General features: G+C 38.5%; 1 protein-coding gene across 5 annotated transcripts in view; it reads right to left on the bottom strand.

Annotated features, from left to right (window-relative positions):
* TTC25 (tetratricopeptide repeat domain 25) overlaps window positions 1-18,255 on the bottom strand; it is an 88,980-nt gene that overhangs the window by 15,489 nt on the left and 55,236 nt on the right. For all 5 annotated transcript variants that reach the window (XM_031966278.1, XM_031966279.1, XM_031966280.1 and 2 more), the window contains 2 exons: window positions 3,526-3,722; window positions 1,826-1,926 (listed from right to left, as the gene is read on the bottom strand). In XM_031966278.1, the coding sequence (XP_031822138.1) occupies window positions 1,826-1,926; window positions 3,526-3,722 (298 nt within the window). The remainder of the gene's footprint in view (window positions 1-1,825; window positions 1,927-3,525; window positions 3,723-18,255) is intronic.

Below are 18,255 nucleotides of genomic sequence, written 5' to 3'. Positions count from 1 at the left end.
ATATTGAGACATAAACATAAAACATCTATAATCCAAAAATAAATTATATTTAGTTAAGTATGTATTGTTCCTTGTTGGGGTATTTTGGCCACTGTAAAGCATTTCTTTTTTAATGCTGCTAGTCCCATGCTGACATCATGTTAATGAAATTTGAGCACACATCACCCTGATGGTAAAAGGATGTGAATGGCCCCAAAACTTACGAGGTAATGGGGGGAGGTTGTTTGAAATTTAAAATGTTGCTTCAGAAATAACTATCTGGTTCTATTGTCCCCAACTAGACTATAAAATCTCCCCTGGAATGAACTATTTTCCCCATTAGACCAAGTTGTCTTGCCACTTCTCTACCCCTCTTTATCCAAAAAAAAAACAGATTCAGGCAGATGCCAGACTAATCTTCCTGTTGTTATTATTGCTGTTTAGTCATTTCAGTCAGGTCTGACTCTTCATGACCCCATTTGAGGTTTTCTTGGTAAAGATAATGGAGTGGTTTGCCATTTGCTTCTTTAAATCATTTTTACAGATAAGGAAACTGAAGCAAACAGGTTTGAATGACTTGCCTAGGATCACACAGCTAGTGTCTGAGGCCAGATTTGAATCAGGAAGATTAGTCTCCTAACTCCAGATAGGGCACTGTATGCACTGAGATACCTAGTTGTCCAATCTTCCTAACCCACCGCTACTTTTGTAGTACTTAACTGTCCCTTGTCTGACTCATCCAGGGCCTGACTTTTGAGGCTCTTTGGAATCCATCCTGCTTCTACAATCCTACTTCTTACCTCAATATTCTACTTCTCATTCCCTACTATTGCTTCTCCAATCTGGATTTCCTTCCACTTTCTCAAATTCTACCTAAAATAAGAGATTCGGACTAGAGAACCACTAAAGTCTATTCTTCCTTCAGTCAGCCTTTCAATAAACACTTATTAAGTACTTGCTAAATGTTGGAATTATTACTCCTCCATGAAGACTTCCCCAACTACCTCCATTTATTTATCACTTTTTGGAATTTCTGCTACACTAATCTGTCTGGCATTTCATTTATATACTGTCATTCTTTACTCTTTTACCATTCTGTGCCTAAATCTTGTCTCCCTTATTGTAGTTTAAGTTCCTTCTGAATAAATATAGAATCTTGTCTTTTTTTGTGTATCCCATGAAACACCTATTCTAGCATTAGGAACACAGAAGATGGTACACTGGATAGTGCTCAGTTTGGAGTCAGGAAGACTCATCCTTCTGAGTTCAAATCTACCCTCAGATGATCCTGGTCAAGTCACTTAACTCTGTCTCAGTTTCCTCATTTGTAAAATGAGCTGGAGATAGAACTAACAAACCATTCCAATGTCTCTGCCAAGATCCCAAATGGGGACAGAAAGGGTCAGACATGACTGAAATGACTAAACAAAAACAACTCACATCTACCGGATGATCAGTTTTGATCAATGCATAGAAATGTCCCTTATTTGCTAGATGGAACAATGGAATAGATCACCAGGCCTCATTCAAACTTTTATTAACTGTGTGTCTGGCCAAATTACTTAACCCTGTTTGCCTCAGTTTCCTCATCTGTGAAATGAGCTGGAGAAGGAAATGGCCAACCACGCCAGGATCTTTGCCAAGAAAAATCCCAGATGGGGTCACATGTCAGACGTGTCAGAACAACAATAAGAAAGGTATAAGATAGTTGATTGCTTGAGGCCGATCAATCAATAAGCATTTAAGTGTCTACTACGTGCTAGGATGCGGGAGTACAGAGCCAATGAGTGTGGAAAAATGCACACTGCTAGCAGCTCTGGATGCTGCAACAGAAGGGGCAGCTTACACTGATGATGGCATTTTGGGCTTCATTATTATGGACCAGCTTTGCCCTCTCCAACGCTTTCTCAAAGTTGCTCACTGCAGCCTCGTAGTCTTTCAGCTTAACTGTAAAGAAAAGGGGGAAAAGGAAGTGGTTATTTACAGACACACCAGCTCCCCTGGCCTGATGTGCAGACCAGGTTGTCCAGGACTTGATATTAAGCATGTGCAACTAGCATGTTGGGCACCAAAAGCAAGAACAGAATCCACTGGCCTCCGGGCACAAAGGGCACCATCCCTTCCACGGCTTTCCCCAGGTCTTTGACCGCAGGAGTCATAAAGCTGAAGAGGCCTCAGAGATGGTTCCTCCAGATCCCTCATTTTACAGAGCTGAGGGAGCAGAGGCAAAGTTGCTTACTCGCTCACTTAACTGGTGAGTGGCCAAGTGTCCCCAGTCCAAACCCTGCAGGAAACCCCTGCAGCTGACCAGGAGCGAGACTGGCTGAGAATAATGGGGCTCCCCACTGTCTATGATCTGGTTTAGCCTGAAGCCCCTTCCCCTCACCCCATGTCATGCTATGGCTCTGCACCCCTTCAGCATGTGCAGACCCCGTGTTCCTTGGCCCTCCATCTCTCAGATATGTCTGTGTGTCCCTATATCTTGGCTCTCTGTCTGAGTTACTAGAGTGCAAAAGTGCACAGTGGATGTGATGGACGGAATAAGACCTCAGCAAACAGACCAGATCCTTGGTAGCCAGGTGAGTGATGGGGAGGAGGGGCATTGACAGGAAAGGGCTTTTATTAAGTTTAAGTAGAATTGAAGTGTCCTTTAGTGGGCCTTAGCTGAATTCCTTTGGTAACAGACCAAGCTACAGATAGTACTTTCCACAAGCAGGGAGAGTCATTGACAGGATTATTTTGTCCTTAAGTGAGCTTTTATTGCAGTGAACCTGGTTGAATTCCTAGCATTAACCCTATTATCTTGACCCCTCCTTTATAGTATTTCATCTAGAGACTAGATGCTAGAGATGCAACCCCAGAGGTTATTCTTTACTACAGAAGGCCTTACCCTTTCCCTTGTTAACAGCTAGTTCATTAGGAACTTAGCCTGCCTTATGGGTCGGGTTATCCCATCTTTTCCTTTGATAATGATGAGGTTAACCCCTTTTTGGAACTTAGCCCACCAGTCAATGGCATAATCCCCTACATTTTCACTAACTCCCTCTGGAACCTAGTCTACTGCCAACTGCATAATAAAATTTGATTTGGAGTGGGTCCAAGCCTATAGCCTTTTCCTGACACCACCTGAAACCCCATCAGGTGAGACTCTTAGGCAGGATGGACACACTTAAAAGTGCGTTTCCAGAAAGACTGAACAACAAAGAAAATGTATTGGGGGGAGCAATTATGAGATGTGATCCTTGTTCTTCGTTGCTTCATATATTGCTTTACCAGCTTTTGTCTTATTCAATTTAAATCTCCCAGAGGGAGTATATAAATATAAACGAGGGCAGGGACCCTTTCTTTGGCCCTTCACACACACACCCCAAGCCCACCCGTACCCCACACACAGTGGTTGCTCAGTTATTAGCTAAGTTTGGATCACTCCAGAGGGAGATCCGAGGCCACAGGAGAGCGAGCTCAGATGGGGCAGGACCACAACACGGCCAGTTGGGACCATTGGGTGGCACACACAGAGCGGCGGCTCGGGGTCCCCGCTGGTACCTTGTGCCTGGGCCACCAGAACGCTGGCGTTGAGCTGCCACTCGACATCCCCCTCCTCTTCAGCGCATGCCTGGGACTTCAATCCATACTCCTGAGCTTCCCAAGGCCGGTTGAGTTCCAGGTAGCAACGGCCAATCTCATGAAACAGCCAGGTCTTCTCCAGGCTGGTTTTTGCCAATGGGATCTTCTCCTCCCACCTGAGAAAACACCAGGGGGAGAGGGCAAACTTATTGAGAAGCTCTCTTCCACATCCACAGGACTCTGGGGGCCAGAAGCTCTAGAAGCCCAGTGAAAATCATTAAGCCCTACAATATTGCAATAGGGAATGTGATCTTGTTTAACCCCTTGCTCTCACATAAAATAAAATCCTGTAAATGAGAATCTCTCCTTTTTAAAGAATCTTGGAGAAAAGAAAATCTAGATTCCTTGCTTCACCTGTTTTATTACTTTATATTTCTTTAAGAAGTTCTTTCTGAAATCTAACTAAAACTTTTCATGTTGTAGTACATGCCCATTTCTGCATATTCTCCCCTCACAGGAGGAAAGAATAATCAGTAGGTCCCCTTCTTCTGAAGAAACTCTTTTTACAAATGTGAAAACAATCACAGTTACCTGGACTTAGTCCTTTGACTCTTCCCCCCATCCTTCCCTAAACACAATCAATTGTGAACTCTCACAAATTTCAAATTTGCTCCCACCCCATCCCCATGTTTCTTAGTTCCTCTGCTCCCACCAGGGTCAGAACTTCATCACCATCTTTGGACTGTATTGATGCAATAGCAGCCTAATTGACTTTCCTGCTTCCAGCTTCTTTCTGTTCTGAGCCCCTGTGTTGTGTATCACCCACTTCTAGGGACATAAAATATTAGAGATCAGCTCACGTTTATGTAGCACCTGAAGGTTTGCAAAGTGCACAGTGAGATAGGGATTTTAAGTGTAATTTACTCCATTTGCTCAGTGAGGATAAAGCAAAACTTCAACTGTGGTCACATATGGAGGTTGTGAAATTATGATTTATTATCAGAATGTTTGATTTGTTTACCTATTTTATATACCTATGATGAGGTCCTGAATGGTAGGCAGAGAGAAACTGAAGCATTGATAAAATTGTTTCCTGGAGTTGGCAGGAAGAAGCTCTGATAAAGACTAGTTTAGTTCCAGTGGTTCCACCCTCTGTGGAGGTAAATCCAAATTACCTCAAGTCCCTGAGAATAAGTTTTTCCCATAAATCCACCTATGGTCCATGCCATATTTGCTGTACTTCTTTGGGTCAGATCACCCATGGTGTCTTTCCCCTTACTCCTCCCCCAGGTTCCATGGTGTCTCTTCTAACCCACTCTCTGCCTTAAGGTGTTTCTCCTCTCAGACCTCACTTCTCTTTTAGGGTGCTAGGATTTAGCCTGCCAGCTAAGAGCATGCCCCAACTCCATGGGGTGTTCCCTTTCTCTTGAGTAATTGTGAGATCCACTGAGGAACTTGTCTTTTCCATCATCATTAAAACCCCTTTCTATGCTCTCCCAATTCTTCTTCCTAGTTACCATTTCTGATGTCTATTGTATCTCTTCATTTTCTCTGTAACCTCTTCTAAATAAACCTTTTGCCAGAGAGAAAGCTCACTGTGAATTCTTCACATGACCGAACCCCAACATCTCTTGCCTAATATCATCTGATGCCTAAATAATCACATTTGGTGCTACATCAGCCACATCATTTCTATACCTGGGGTTACGTAAAAATTTCTCAGCCATGAGAGATGGCAAGTGGAAAAGTTTAAGAAATCCTGGCTTAAATAACTTGCCCCAAAATAACACAAGTAGTAAGTGTTAGAACTGGAATTCAAATTTAGGTCTGTCTGAAAATGAAGAAAAATGCTTCTACAAATGTCAAATGAACTAATTTGATGCAATGACTTCAAAGGTCCTGTCTACCATTAAATATAAGATTTCACGCTCCCACCCTACAGAGTGGATCCAATGTAGGATCTAGAAATCACTGGATCTAAGAAAGGAGCCCACAATAAAAATGATGGCCTACGACGCCAAAACAAGAATGCACAACATGTAAATACTGAGCAAGGTGAGCAAATGATCTTAAGATAATTTTAAAAAAATTGACCTATAAGTATCATTGAAATTTAGGGGGATGGAAAATGGCTCTGGAAGAGTCCTTTTTCAAAAGTAGCAAGATAAGTAAAAGGGGTGGAGTAAACAACACTGTATATTAAGAAGATATAATTAATTGAGGCAATGCAGTAGCCAGATAAGGAAAACGTGATGGAAAAAATTTGGAGCAATGCAGATCAACTAAGACAAAAACAAAAACAATATTGCCGTTGGATTATATTAGAAACCCTTTGGATATAAAAAAGAGACAGAAGTTGGGAAACAGATCATTAGTGTAACATACAGTACTGACAGAGAATTTCAATTATCTGGAAACATATTGAAGCTCTCTCTCACTAGGAAAAGGGAATTAATTTCATTAAAGAAAATGGCAAAAATGGGACGATATACCAAAAGTTTCAGGTTGCATCCAAAGCAGTCCTTAAGAGAATATTTTTTTTAATCTCTAAAGACTTTTTTTTTTTTTTTTGCTGAGACAGTTGGAGCTAAGTGACTTTCCCAAGGTCACACAGCTAGGAAGTGTTAAGTGTCTGAGATCAAATTCGAACTCAGATCCTCCTGACTTCAGGGCTAGTGTTCTATCTGCTGTGCCACCTCGTTGCCTCCATCTCTAAACACTTTCATCAGCAAATTAAAAGAAAAAACAACTCAATGAATTGGGCATCCAATTAAAATTATTAGAAAAGCAAAAAAAAAAAAAAAAAAATTTAAACTCCAACCAAGAACAAAAACAAACATTCTTTAAAAACAGGTAAGACTGAAAACAACAATTCAATGGATAAATAAAAGTAGAAACTAGTTTTCTAAGAGAAAAAATACCTAATTAAATATGTAAACCATTACCTAATTTGATTAAAGAAACTTGAAGAAAACCAAATTGCCAAGTGAAATGTGAAATTGGAAAAGTAAAATGGAAAAATTCATAACATGGTAAGAGGAAATAACAGAAAATCTTAGAAGCTTAATTATGTGCCAACAGAATTAATTTTAAAAAAATGAATATTTGAAAATAATTAAGCAATTCAGATGAACAAAATAAGAAGTCCAAGATTTAAATAACCCCAATATTTGAAAAAAGAAATTGATCAGTTCATGGAGGAACTCCAAAGGAAAAAACCAGGACCAGACGGATTTACAAATGAATGCTATCATACATTCAAAGAACAATGAATACCAATATTGTATAATTATTTGGGGGCAACTAGGTTGGGCAGTGAATAGAGCACCAACCCTGAAGTCACGAGGACCTGAGTTCAAATGTGGCCTCAGACACTTACCACTTCCTGACTGTGTGACTTTGGGCAAGTCACTTAACCCCAAATGCCTCAACAAAAACAAATAAATAAATTATTTGGGGGGAAAAGAAAAGGGGAAAGAAGGGATCCTACAATTCCTTTCTATGAGACAAATACAATCCTGATTCCTAAGCCAGCAAAAGGTAATGCAGAAAAAGGAACTCAAAAACAAAGATCTCTAATGAATACTGACACATAAACATTTAATAAAGTTTTAGCAAAGCATCTACAACAACATATTTAAAAGCTCATACTACATGACCAGTTTAGATTCCATCAGAAATTCAGAGTTGATTCAATATTAGGAAACTTTTTAACATAATAGATTATATCAATGAGAAAAATAATTAAAATTACATGAATATATCAGTAGATGCAAAAAAATGTTTTGATAAAATATAACACACACACACACACACATATACTTTATATTAAAGCATGGAAAAAATGAACCTTTCTTAATGAGGTAAGTATTGTTGGGGCACTAGGTGGCGCAGCAGATAAGAATTTGGAATTAGAAGCTGGACTTGGAATCAGGAAAACTCATATCCTGAGTAAAAAAGTAGTCTCATACATATTTACTTTGTCTTAACTGTGTGACCCTGGGCGAGTCTCTTAACCCTGTTTGCCTCAATTCCTCATCTATAAAATGAACCAGAGGTAAACTACTCCACTATTTTGACAAGAAAACCCCAAAATAAGTTCACAAAAAGTTAAGATTTGATTGAACAAATAATTGAACAACAAGAATTAACTGTAATGGAGAAATGACCTTTTCAATAAATTCAGTAGTAAATCAAGGATGTCCATTATCATCACTATTATTTAACATTTAATTTAAACTATTATTTATTATATTATATATTTTGATATTATTTAATATAGTTCCAGAAATGTTAGCCATAGCAATAAGATGAGAAAAAGAAATTAAAGGAATTAGTATAGTCAGAGAAGAAATAAAATTGCTTTCACAAATAACATAATTTACTTAGAAAATCAACTAAAAATTTATTACCAATTACAAACATCAGTAAAGGATATAAAATAAATCCTCTCATTTAATCAGTCATTTTGAATAGTAGGCCCACTCAAAAAAAGCTAAAGAAATTATGACCAGAATAATTAGAGAATATATAAAATACGTGCTACTCCAAAACATTTGAAAAAAAAAAAGGTAGACTAAAATACTCTTTATAGAAATATAAGTACCTATATAATTGGACAGATGTTAACTACTAGTGATTAGGTCACGTTAATATAATAAAAGTGGCATTTCTAATTAAATTATAGATCTAATGCTATTTCAATCAAGCTACCAATGATTTGCTTCACAGAACTAGTAAAAACAAGAAGATTCATCTGGAGGAACAAAAGATCACAAATTCCAAAAGAAATAATGGGGAAAAGTGGGAAAGAAAGGAGACCTCTTTATAGCAGATCTCAAATTATATAACAGAGAGTGATTATCAAATTCTTTGGAACTGATTTAAAAAATAGAAAAGTACACAAGACCCAGATGCAATCAACTGAAGTAAAGGTGAGGTCTCATTATTTGACAAAAATTATTGGCAAAGTTGGGGAAATAGTTTGGCAGACATTAGGTTTAGAACATCACCTCATACCTTCTACCACAAAAAATTCCACATGGATATATGATCTAAATATGAAAGGTCATATCATGAATAAATCAGAGGAACAAGTTAAGAGATATTTTTTACAGCTTTGGAAAGTTGAATATTTCTTAACCAGATAAGAGATGAAGAGTATCAAAGGAGATCCAAAAAAAAAAAAAAAAAAAGGCAATTTTGATTAAATAAATGAAGGATTAGAAGAAAATTTTAAAAAGAAGGGAAAATGTTAACTAGGGGGAAATCTTTGGCTTTTTGTTGGTTTCAAATTTATTTTTATTTAAAGAAACAAAATAAAAACAGAAAAAGAAATCAAAACAAAATGAAACAAAACAAGAGAGAACATTGTCATGTGCCCAGCAGAACATCAAGGAGGAGTCAAAACATATAACAAATTACCAGTTCAAGAAAAAAATATATATATGTATACATATATGTACATATGTTAGTAGAAAAAATTATATTCATGAGGGTCCATTTTTTCTTTACTTCCTTTGTAAATAGTTTGTTTTCTGCTGTGAACCTTTTTTACTTTATTTTTTTTCCCTCTTTTATCCCACCCCCACTCCCAAGCAAGCTATCATTAAGGATATATTTATATGTACATATGTAGATATACATACACATACATATACATATACACACATACCCCCACACATACACACACATATATCTTTTCTATCTCTACTTTACCCTTTGCTTTAATTCTGCTCCTAACTTGCCTTCCTATTACTTAACTTCCCCCTCCCCATCCATGATCCTTCTCTTGTCTTCTTCCCACAACCTTTGTTTCCCCAGCTACCCATCCCTCCCTCCTTATTTCTTTATAGATTTTGGAGCGTGCTATATATACCCTTCATAGTATATATGCGGTGTTGCCTATTGAACCCATTTCCAATGTAAGTTTTCAGAACCATGAGCCCTCCTCCCCCCTCTAATGCCTCTGTGTCTATTCTTCCTCCACACCTCATTCGTATGACATAATTACTATTTTTACCTTAACTCTGCCCCAATCTTTCTTTTGGGCTGTCCTATTGTTGTCAGTCTTAAACATATGCTATACATTTCCCATGCATAAACAATTTGTCCATGTTGAGTTCCTTAAAAATAATTGTTGATATTAGCCCTTATATGTTAAATTTTCTAGTAAGCTCGAATTTGGTTGATAGAAAATCCTGAAAATCTGCAAATTCATTGAATGTTCATATTTTCTTATTCAATATTGCAGATAATTTTGCTGCCTATGATATTTTTGGCTGCTGGCCAAATACACTTAACAGGGCTTGCGGTCTTTTATTGTGGGAGAAAAATCTTTGCAGTAAATTTCAGACATACAAGATAAATTAGGAATTGTTACAAGCATAGGAACGATAGCAAGTCCTCAAAATATAAATTGTCAAAGGCTATGAACAGGGAGTTTTCAAAAGAAGAAAGCAAGCTGTCAATAACTTTGGGGAAAATGCTCCTAATTACTAGTGGTAAGAGAAATTCTGAAGTTCTCTTTCATTTCATATCAGATTAACCATAGAAAAGAAAAAAGAAAAGAAAAAGAAACAAAAACAATTGTTAGAGAAGATTGTTAGAGTACCAGCACACTAATGAAAAAACTGTGGAAGAATACATGAAGTAATTCAACCATTCTGGAAAGCCATTTGGAACAAACTCCACCCCACCCCCTAAAAGTCGACTAAAAACAAAGTGGATGGCCATCAAATGGGGAACAGCAAGACAAATTATAACATATGAATGCACTGGGACTGTATTATGCCATAAGAAACTATCAAAAGGATTGATTCAGAGAAACCTGGGAGAAGTGGATTGAAATGGTCCAGTATGAAGCAAGCACAGTCAGAATAGGCTGTGTGGTGACTACCACATACAACTCTATACAATTACCACCAAGCGACTAATAATTACAATGACCACCCTAAGCCTTCAGAAGCCTGAGGATTTACCGTGTTATTTCCTGGCACACCAATGAGGGGCTGGAGACTGACAAACAATGTGTGGATCTGTTTTGCATGACCAGTCTCAAGGGGGACCTTTAAATTGTTTTTTACTGTCTCCCTATTTCCTCAAGGATCTGTTTGTTTTTAAAGATCCTTCACAACCTGAATGTTTTCATTCCACTTGTACTAGATGCATTGAAATCAACCGCCACCAGCCAGAGGGGAAATTGCTAGTTCAGAGTTCCTTTGGTCTGGGTTTCCCCGCCCTGGTTATTCTTCTGGGCTAGAAGCTGGGACTGAGAACCGAGTCCCATCCAAGGTCAGAGCCCAGGGCTGCTGCTTCCTCAGCTGGGACTGGTTTTATGACCTGCAGCCAGGGAGTGAGTAACAGAACTGCATCCCTTCCTGTGCCTGCCATGAAGTGGGCCCCTCTTGCCAGCTGAGGAACCTTTCCTCATTCTTAGGAGGTAGCTGGGACTCATGTAAAGGCCTCCTACAGTGGCTCTGTCCAATCCATGGCCTGGATTTGCATGTGGTATTTCACCTGATAACTATCTTTATCTTGACCTCTAATAACCTTTACCTGCTTAAGTCTGTCTACCTTTACTTTATCAAAGTGAACTCAAGAGCACCCAGCTGTGCTGTGGGTGTCAACCACAAGGCGGCCCTGTTGTGCCAAAACTCAGCAAAAGTCAACATCCCTGGGTTATCAGCATGGTCGGGACCAGCTACAAGTAAGTTACAAAGAACGGACAGAGTGTTCTAGGCAATAAACTGGGGCTCAAGGTCTGAACAATCCCTGCCTCCAATATGGAAGCTTGAGAGAAAATAAAGACTGATGGCAGAAGCCAAGACGGTGGAAGACCAGGAAGAGGTTCAGCAAGGTTCTTGCTATCTCAATCCTCAAATCAGATTTTAAAAATATACCCTGAGCATGAAATCCCACACAAAATTGCACTGGCCTGTTTTTTCAATCCATGATAGCATAGGGAAACAGGCAATGAGGTCTATCAACATTAGCAGTGGGGTCTGGGCCAACAGCACCTTCCTAGAATATTCCAGCACAGGAAAAGGTTGTGTATCAGGGCCAAAAGAAGCCCTAAATCCGTCATACAGAGGCCCAAACTTGCGTAAGATCAGGGGTCGTCAGACAGCTCTGTCCCTCAACACAGTTTGCAGGTCATAAATCCAGGGAGGACTGGTGAGGAGACCTATGTCCAGGAGTGGAGTTCTAGGTGAGAAGTGGGTACAATGCCCTAGACTGTGTGCTGACCAAGAAGTGAATTCAGAAGCAGGCAGCAGCTCTTTGACTGAAACCAGGAATGGAGCAGGTCTCACTTCCAGTTACCAGCCCAAGCTAAAGCCTATAGGAACCAGGTCAGGGATCCCCTATCAAAGGGAAACCTACAGTTCTGTCACTTTGAAACAGCAGAGCTTTTTAGCTGGCTGATTAGTTAGTGTCTGAGTCCAAGAGCAGTCTATTGAAATTCCAACGTGGGGAAGCCCACAAACCTATTCAAGAACTTAAGGAGCTTAAAACAGGAAAATAACGATAAGACTTTGCCCTAGAAGAACCACTTTGGGAATACCCCAGCCTAACCTGTCCTGAGGTCCTTTAATACCGCAATATTCAATACCCCAAGAAATCAAAAGCAGGATCAGCTTAGACATTTCCTCTAGAAGTGTGCAAGCCTGAACATAAAGTTGTAACATAAAATCCAAAATCAGAAAGGAATTAGTTGGCTGAAAGAATGAGCAAACAAACAAAAAAATTCCACATAAAAAACAATTATGAAATAGAAAGAGACTCTCAAGACTCCAAAATATCTATAAGCAAAGATTCAAAAAAAAAACACAGCTTAAGCACAAATTCAACTACAATTTCTGGAAGAAATGAAACAAGAAAAAAAAAATTTGTAACAACTATTTCCTCAATTACATATAAAAAACAAATTTTAACACCCCCCCCCTTTTTTTAAATTTTGAGTTCCAAATTCTTTCCTTTTTCCTTCCCTCTCCTCTCCCCTTTCTGAGATGATAAACAAATTGTTTTCTGGGAAAAGAATCTGATATAGATTATACTTGTGAAGAAATTTTTTTAAGAGTTTAAAATGTTTTTATTTTGTTTTGATTTGTTTTTTGCTGAGGCAATTGGGGTTTAAGTGACTTGCCAGGTTCACACAGCTAGGAAGTGTCTGAGGTCAAATTTGAACTTGGGTCCTCCTGACTTTGGAGCTGGTGCTTTATTCACTGTGCCACCTAGCTGCCCCAAGTTTAAAGTGTTTTTATAAATGAAATGAGAATGCTAAACAGAGAAAATAAAGAAATGAGAGCTGTGGAAGAATTAATTGGAAAGAGAGTATCATTAAGTAAAATATTACTTTAAGCAATAAACTACCTGAAAATGAGAATGGACCAAATACAGTAGAAAACAATAACTCCATGAGACAATAAAAAAATACTTAAACATAGTCAAAAGACTAAAAAAAGAAAAAGAAGAAAATTAATTTACAAAACAACTTACCTGAAGAATGTATTGGGGAAAGGAAATTTAAAAATAAATGGACTATATCCTAAACTGATCCTAAACATCATATTTTAAGAGAATCTTTTTTTTAAAGTTTATTTTCAAAACATGCATGGATAATTTTTCAACATTAATGCTTGAAAACCCTGTGGTCAAATTTTCCCCTCTTTCCCCCACCCTCTCCCCTAAATGGCAAGTAATCCAATATATGTTAAACATGGTAAAAAATATGTTAAATCCTAACATATAATTTGACATATTTAACATGTATTGCACTACTTGCCATCTAGGGGAGGGGGTGGAGGAGGGGAGGGAGAAGGAGGGGAAAATTTAGAACAGAAGGTTTTGCACCCACATGAGCAAAAATATTTGTGGCAGCCCTTTTTTGTAGTGGTTTAATTTGCTTAATTTGCATTTCTCTGATCAACAGTGATTTAGAGTACCTTTTCATATGACTAGAAATGGTTTTAATTTCTTCACCTGAAAGCTGGCTGTTCATAGCTTTTGTTCTCCATTGATCAATTGAAGAATGGCTTGAATTCTTATAAATTTGAGTCAATTTTCTATATATTTTAAAAATGAGAGTCTTATTAGAACTTTTGAATATAAAAATGTTTCCCCAGTTTATTGTTTCCCTTGTAATATTATCTGCATTAGTTTAGTTTGTACAAAACCTTTTTAACTTAATACAATCAAAATTATCTATTTTGTGTTCAATAATGAACTCCAGTTCTTTGGCCACAAATGCCTTCCTTCTCCACAGATCTGAGAGGTAAACTATCCTTTATTCTTTTAATTTGCTTATAGTATCACTCTTTATGTCTAAATCATGAACCCATTTTGACCTTGTCTTGGTATACAGTGTTAGGTGTGGATCAATGCCTAGTTTCTGCCACACTAGTTTCCAATTTTCCCAACAGTATTTGTCAAATAGTGAGTTTTTAATCCCAAAAGCTGAGGTCTTTGGGTAAGAAATTATTAAAAAAGAAAAACACCACTCAGATAGATGATAACATGAACTACTGGAGCTGTTGGTATATCTGTATTTGGGAGAAATTGGAAGAGCACAAGGAAAGGGTCAGGTAGACAAGGCAGGCCTCCTTTTAGAACCACAGGGACAAATTAGAAATAGAAAGGCTCCATTAGTCAACTCCTGACATAAGCCTCAAAAATGGAAACTTCCAGGAACATTACAGCCAAAATCCAAAGCTTCCAGGTAAAAGAAAAAATTCTGCAAGTTTCCCGCAAGAAAGAATTCAAGAACTATAGAACCCGAGTCAGAATCACACATGATTTAGTAGCTATCTCAAAAAAAGAAAGAGAGTTTGAAATAATGATATTCTAAAAGGCAAAAAATCAACAACCTACCCAGAAAAACTCATTATAATCCTACAGCGAAAAGAAATAGATTTTTAATGAAAAGGAAGACTTTTAAATATCCTTAATGAAAAGAGCAAAGCTGAAAAGAAATACAGGAGTGAAAACACAAGAATCAAGTGAAACATAAAAAGGTAAACATGAGTGAACAATCATAAGGGACTAGATTTTAATATGGAAAGATGATTATCATCATCAGGATCACAAAGTGAAAGAATGTTAAAGTGAAAAGTTCTGGTAAAAGAGTGGGAAGAATGGAATGGAATGGAAAGGGAAGGGAAAAGGAATGTACTGGGAGAGGAAAATGGAGTAGAATAAGGACAATCATCTCACATAACTGGGGTAAAGGAATAGAAAAAGTCTATGCAAACAAGGAGGAAGAAGAGGAAATGGCTGAAACTTGAATCACACTCTGCACAGGCCAAAGGGGAGAAAAGCACAGATGAGGGGCATGTGCATGCACAACACACACACACACACACACACACACACACACACACACAAACACAATTTCACTCCTTAGGGCATGAGGATGGAAATAGAAGGGGAAGTAAGAGGGAGGTCTTTCGTAGATTACTGGAGCTGTTATACACAACCTACCTCAAAGGCACCTAATCTTTTTGACTCAGAAAACTGCCCTCTTTGGGATAGAAGCCCTCAGAGACTCTGCCAGAATTGTTCTGAAGTACCACCAGATGGTTACCTTACCCATAGCACTGTATTATAAAAGCCTGGGAAGATACAGATTGGGTGCAGATGACCAAACTTTGAACAAGGGGATTCATGTGGATCAGTGCACCAGGCCACAAGTTCAAAATGCCTGGTCCCATCCACTGGATCACCAGAATTTTCAGTGTTGGACTGACTCAGTGACTATTACCATGTGTCCATAGCATAGAGAGGATGACTTTCATGTGCCTTCATTCTGCCATTTTGAGCAGAATGCTCAAATGCTTGGGACTCATGTTACCTGATAGTTCATGGAAAAGGTGAGTGATGATGAACTGATGGAGGTGTTGGTATATCTGTATTTGGAAGAAAATGGAAGAGCACAAGGAAAGGGTCGGGCAGATAGATCAAGATATCTTGATCCAAGCCTCGTCTAAAGCTATCAGCTGACAAATGTCAGTGCTGAAGGGGGGAGAGAAGCAGGTGAGCCAAGATTGCTGGCAGAGGGGTAGGGGAAGTTCAGAAAAAGCCGCAGTGAGTCACTGTTCAACCCAGCTGAGGATAGAAGACCAAAAGAGAGGCACTGGGGACAGGGCTGGGGCAAGAGCATGCTTAAAACAGAGTACTTCAAGAGCCAAGGTGATTCTGTGCTCCATGCTAAGAGGAAGTTTCAAGTCATCTTGTGGCTCTGCTACATCCATACTGGAGCACCATGATGGGGACAGGTGCCAATTGGCAGCACTAGCACTCCCTAGCTAGTTCTGGGTTATAGATCTAGGGCAGAGGACCAGACCTTTGGGAAGTGTGCCATGAACATGAAAGGAGAAAGTTCACAATCCATCCATTCTGGAGAACAATCTGGAACTATTCCCAAAAGGCTATAAAATTGCACTTACCCTTTGATCCAGCAGTGTTTTTACTGGGCTTGTATCCCAAAGAGATCTTAAAGGAGGGAAAAGGACCCACACGTACAAAAATGTTTGTGGCAGCCCTTTTCATAGTGGCGAGAAACGGGAAACTAAATGGATGCCCATCAGTTAGAGAATGGCTGAATAAATTATGATATATGAATGTTATGGAATATTATTGTTCTACAATATAATTTCAGAGCAGCAAGATGATTTCAGAGAGGCCTGGAGAGACTTAAAAGAACTGATGCTAAGTGAAATGAGCAGACAGGAGATCATTATCCACAGCAACAAGATGACTATACAATGATCTAATTCTGATGGACGTGGCTCTCTTTAATGAAATGATTCAGGCCAGTTCCAATGGTCTTATGATGAAGAGAGTCAGCTACACCCAGAGAGAGGACTGTGTGTGGTTCACAACATAGTATTTTCAGTCCTTTAGTTACTGTTTGCTTGCATTGTGTTTTCTTTCTCATTTTTTTTCCTTTTTGATCTGATTTTTCTTTTGCAGCAAGATAATTGTATAAATATGTATACATATATTGGATTTAACATATTTAACATGTTTAATATATATTAGATTACTTGCCATCTAAGGGAGGGGGTAGAGAGAAGGGGGGAAATTTGGAACAAAAGGTTTTGCAAGGGTCTATGTTGAAAAATTGTCCATGCATATGTTTTGAAAAGAAAAAAGAAAAAAAAAAAGAAAAGAAAGAAAGAAAGAAAGAAAGATAGAAGGAAGGAAGGAAGGAAGGAAGGAAGGAAGGAAGGAAGGAAGGAAAGAAAGAGAAAGAAAGAAAGAGAGAGAGAGAAAAGGAAAGAAAGAAAGAAAAAAAGAAAAGAAAGAAAGAAAGAAAGAAAGATGAAAGTTCAGAAGCCAGCAGCAGCAGTCTAGCTCAGATCCCAGGTTCTGTAGGGTCTTATTTCTAGCATCCAGCCCACAGCAAAGATTGCAGAGAAATAATCAAGGTAGGAATCCCAGAACAAAGGCTAGTCTACATTTCTGCTACCTGGAAGCATTGGAGCTTTCCAGTTGGTTAATAGGGGGAAGAATCCAGCAGCAATGCACTCTGGCAGGGACCCAAACCCAGGTCAGAAACTTACAGGTCGCAGAGCAGAGGGCAGCAATCAGACTTTGCCTTGGATCAAACCGCTTTGGGATTACTGAAAGTATGAAGGTTCCCAGTCTGTCCTTGAAATCTTGGATGTTCAAAACCTCAAGAAAGCAACAATGGGACCAGTCTTGACTTTTCCTCCAGAAGTGTGGCAGAGCCAGGTCTAATATCAAGTCCAAAGTCAGAAAGCAGGCTGGGGGAATGAGTAAACAACAAAAGAATCCCACCATAAAAAGCAATTACAGTGACAGGGATGCTCAAGGCAAACATAGAAAAAGAGAATGACTCCAAATTACCTACAAGCAAAGCCTCAGAGAAAATTATTCTTTCTCCTTACTTGCTAAGCCTCTTTTTCCCTATCAACATTGTTTAGCTCAATAGTACCTAGGAGAATCTACAAGGCTGGGGAACAAACTCAACTAGAATTCCTGAGAAAGGTAAGGTAAGAGTTTAAAAGAGTTAAAAATGTTTTTTTATAAATAGAATGAGAGTACTTGAATAAAAAACTGGAAAAAAAATGAGAACCAAGGAAATAGACTTTGAAAAGTAATAGTTTGGCACAAGCGGTACTAAACTTTGCCAAAGGAACAAACTCCCTGAAGATTATAATGGGGCAAATAGAAACCAATAACTTCTTAAAGCAATAAGAATTTTTATTATTATCATTATTATTATTATTTTTGCTGAGGCAATTGGGATTAAGTGACTTGTCCAGGGTCACACAGCTAGGAAGTGTTAAGTGTCTGAGGCCAAATTTGAACTCAGGTTCTTTTGACTTCAGAGCTGGTGCTCTATCCACTATACCAACTAGCTGCCCCTGCAATAAGAATTATTGAAACAATGTCAATAAACTAAAAAAGTAGAAGAAAATGCATATATTTCTCATAGTTAGATATATGAGTCATACAATGTCTTAGCATAGAGCAGGCAAGTATTAATCTCAAAAGTTAAAAGCCCAAATCACCTGACCATATCTGAAAAATTTTAGAGAGCCAAAGACTTCTCTAGAATTTGGTGGCTACCATCAGAAGTATGTCATTATCACTGAGTTTCTGAATATTCTCAGACATGGTCAAGTGGGTAAGAAATGGAAGCAGAAGGCAGAGAGGAACAACAGGATTCTGGCCCTCAGGCAA

Source organism: Sarcophilus harrisii, chromosome 4 (assembly GCF_902635505.1).
Source record: "Sarcophilus harrisii chromosome 4, mSarHar1.11, whole genome shotgun sequence".
NCBI classification, from domain to species: domain Eukaryota; kingdom Metazoa; phylum Chordata; class Mammalia; order Dasyuromorphia; family Dasyuridae; genus Sarcophilus; species Sarcophilus harrisii.
This window is presented reverse-complemented; position numbering and strand designations above follow the sequence as displayed.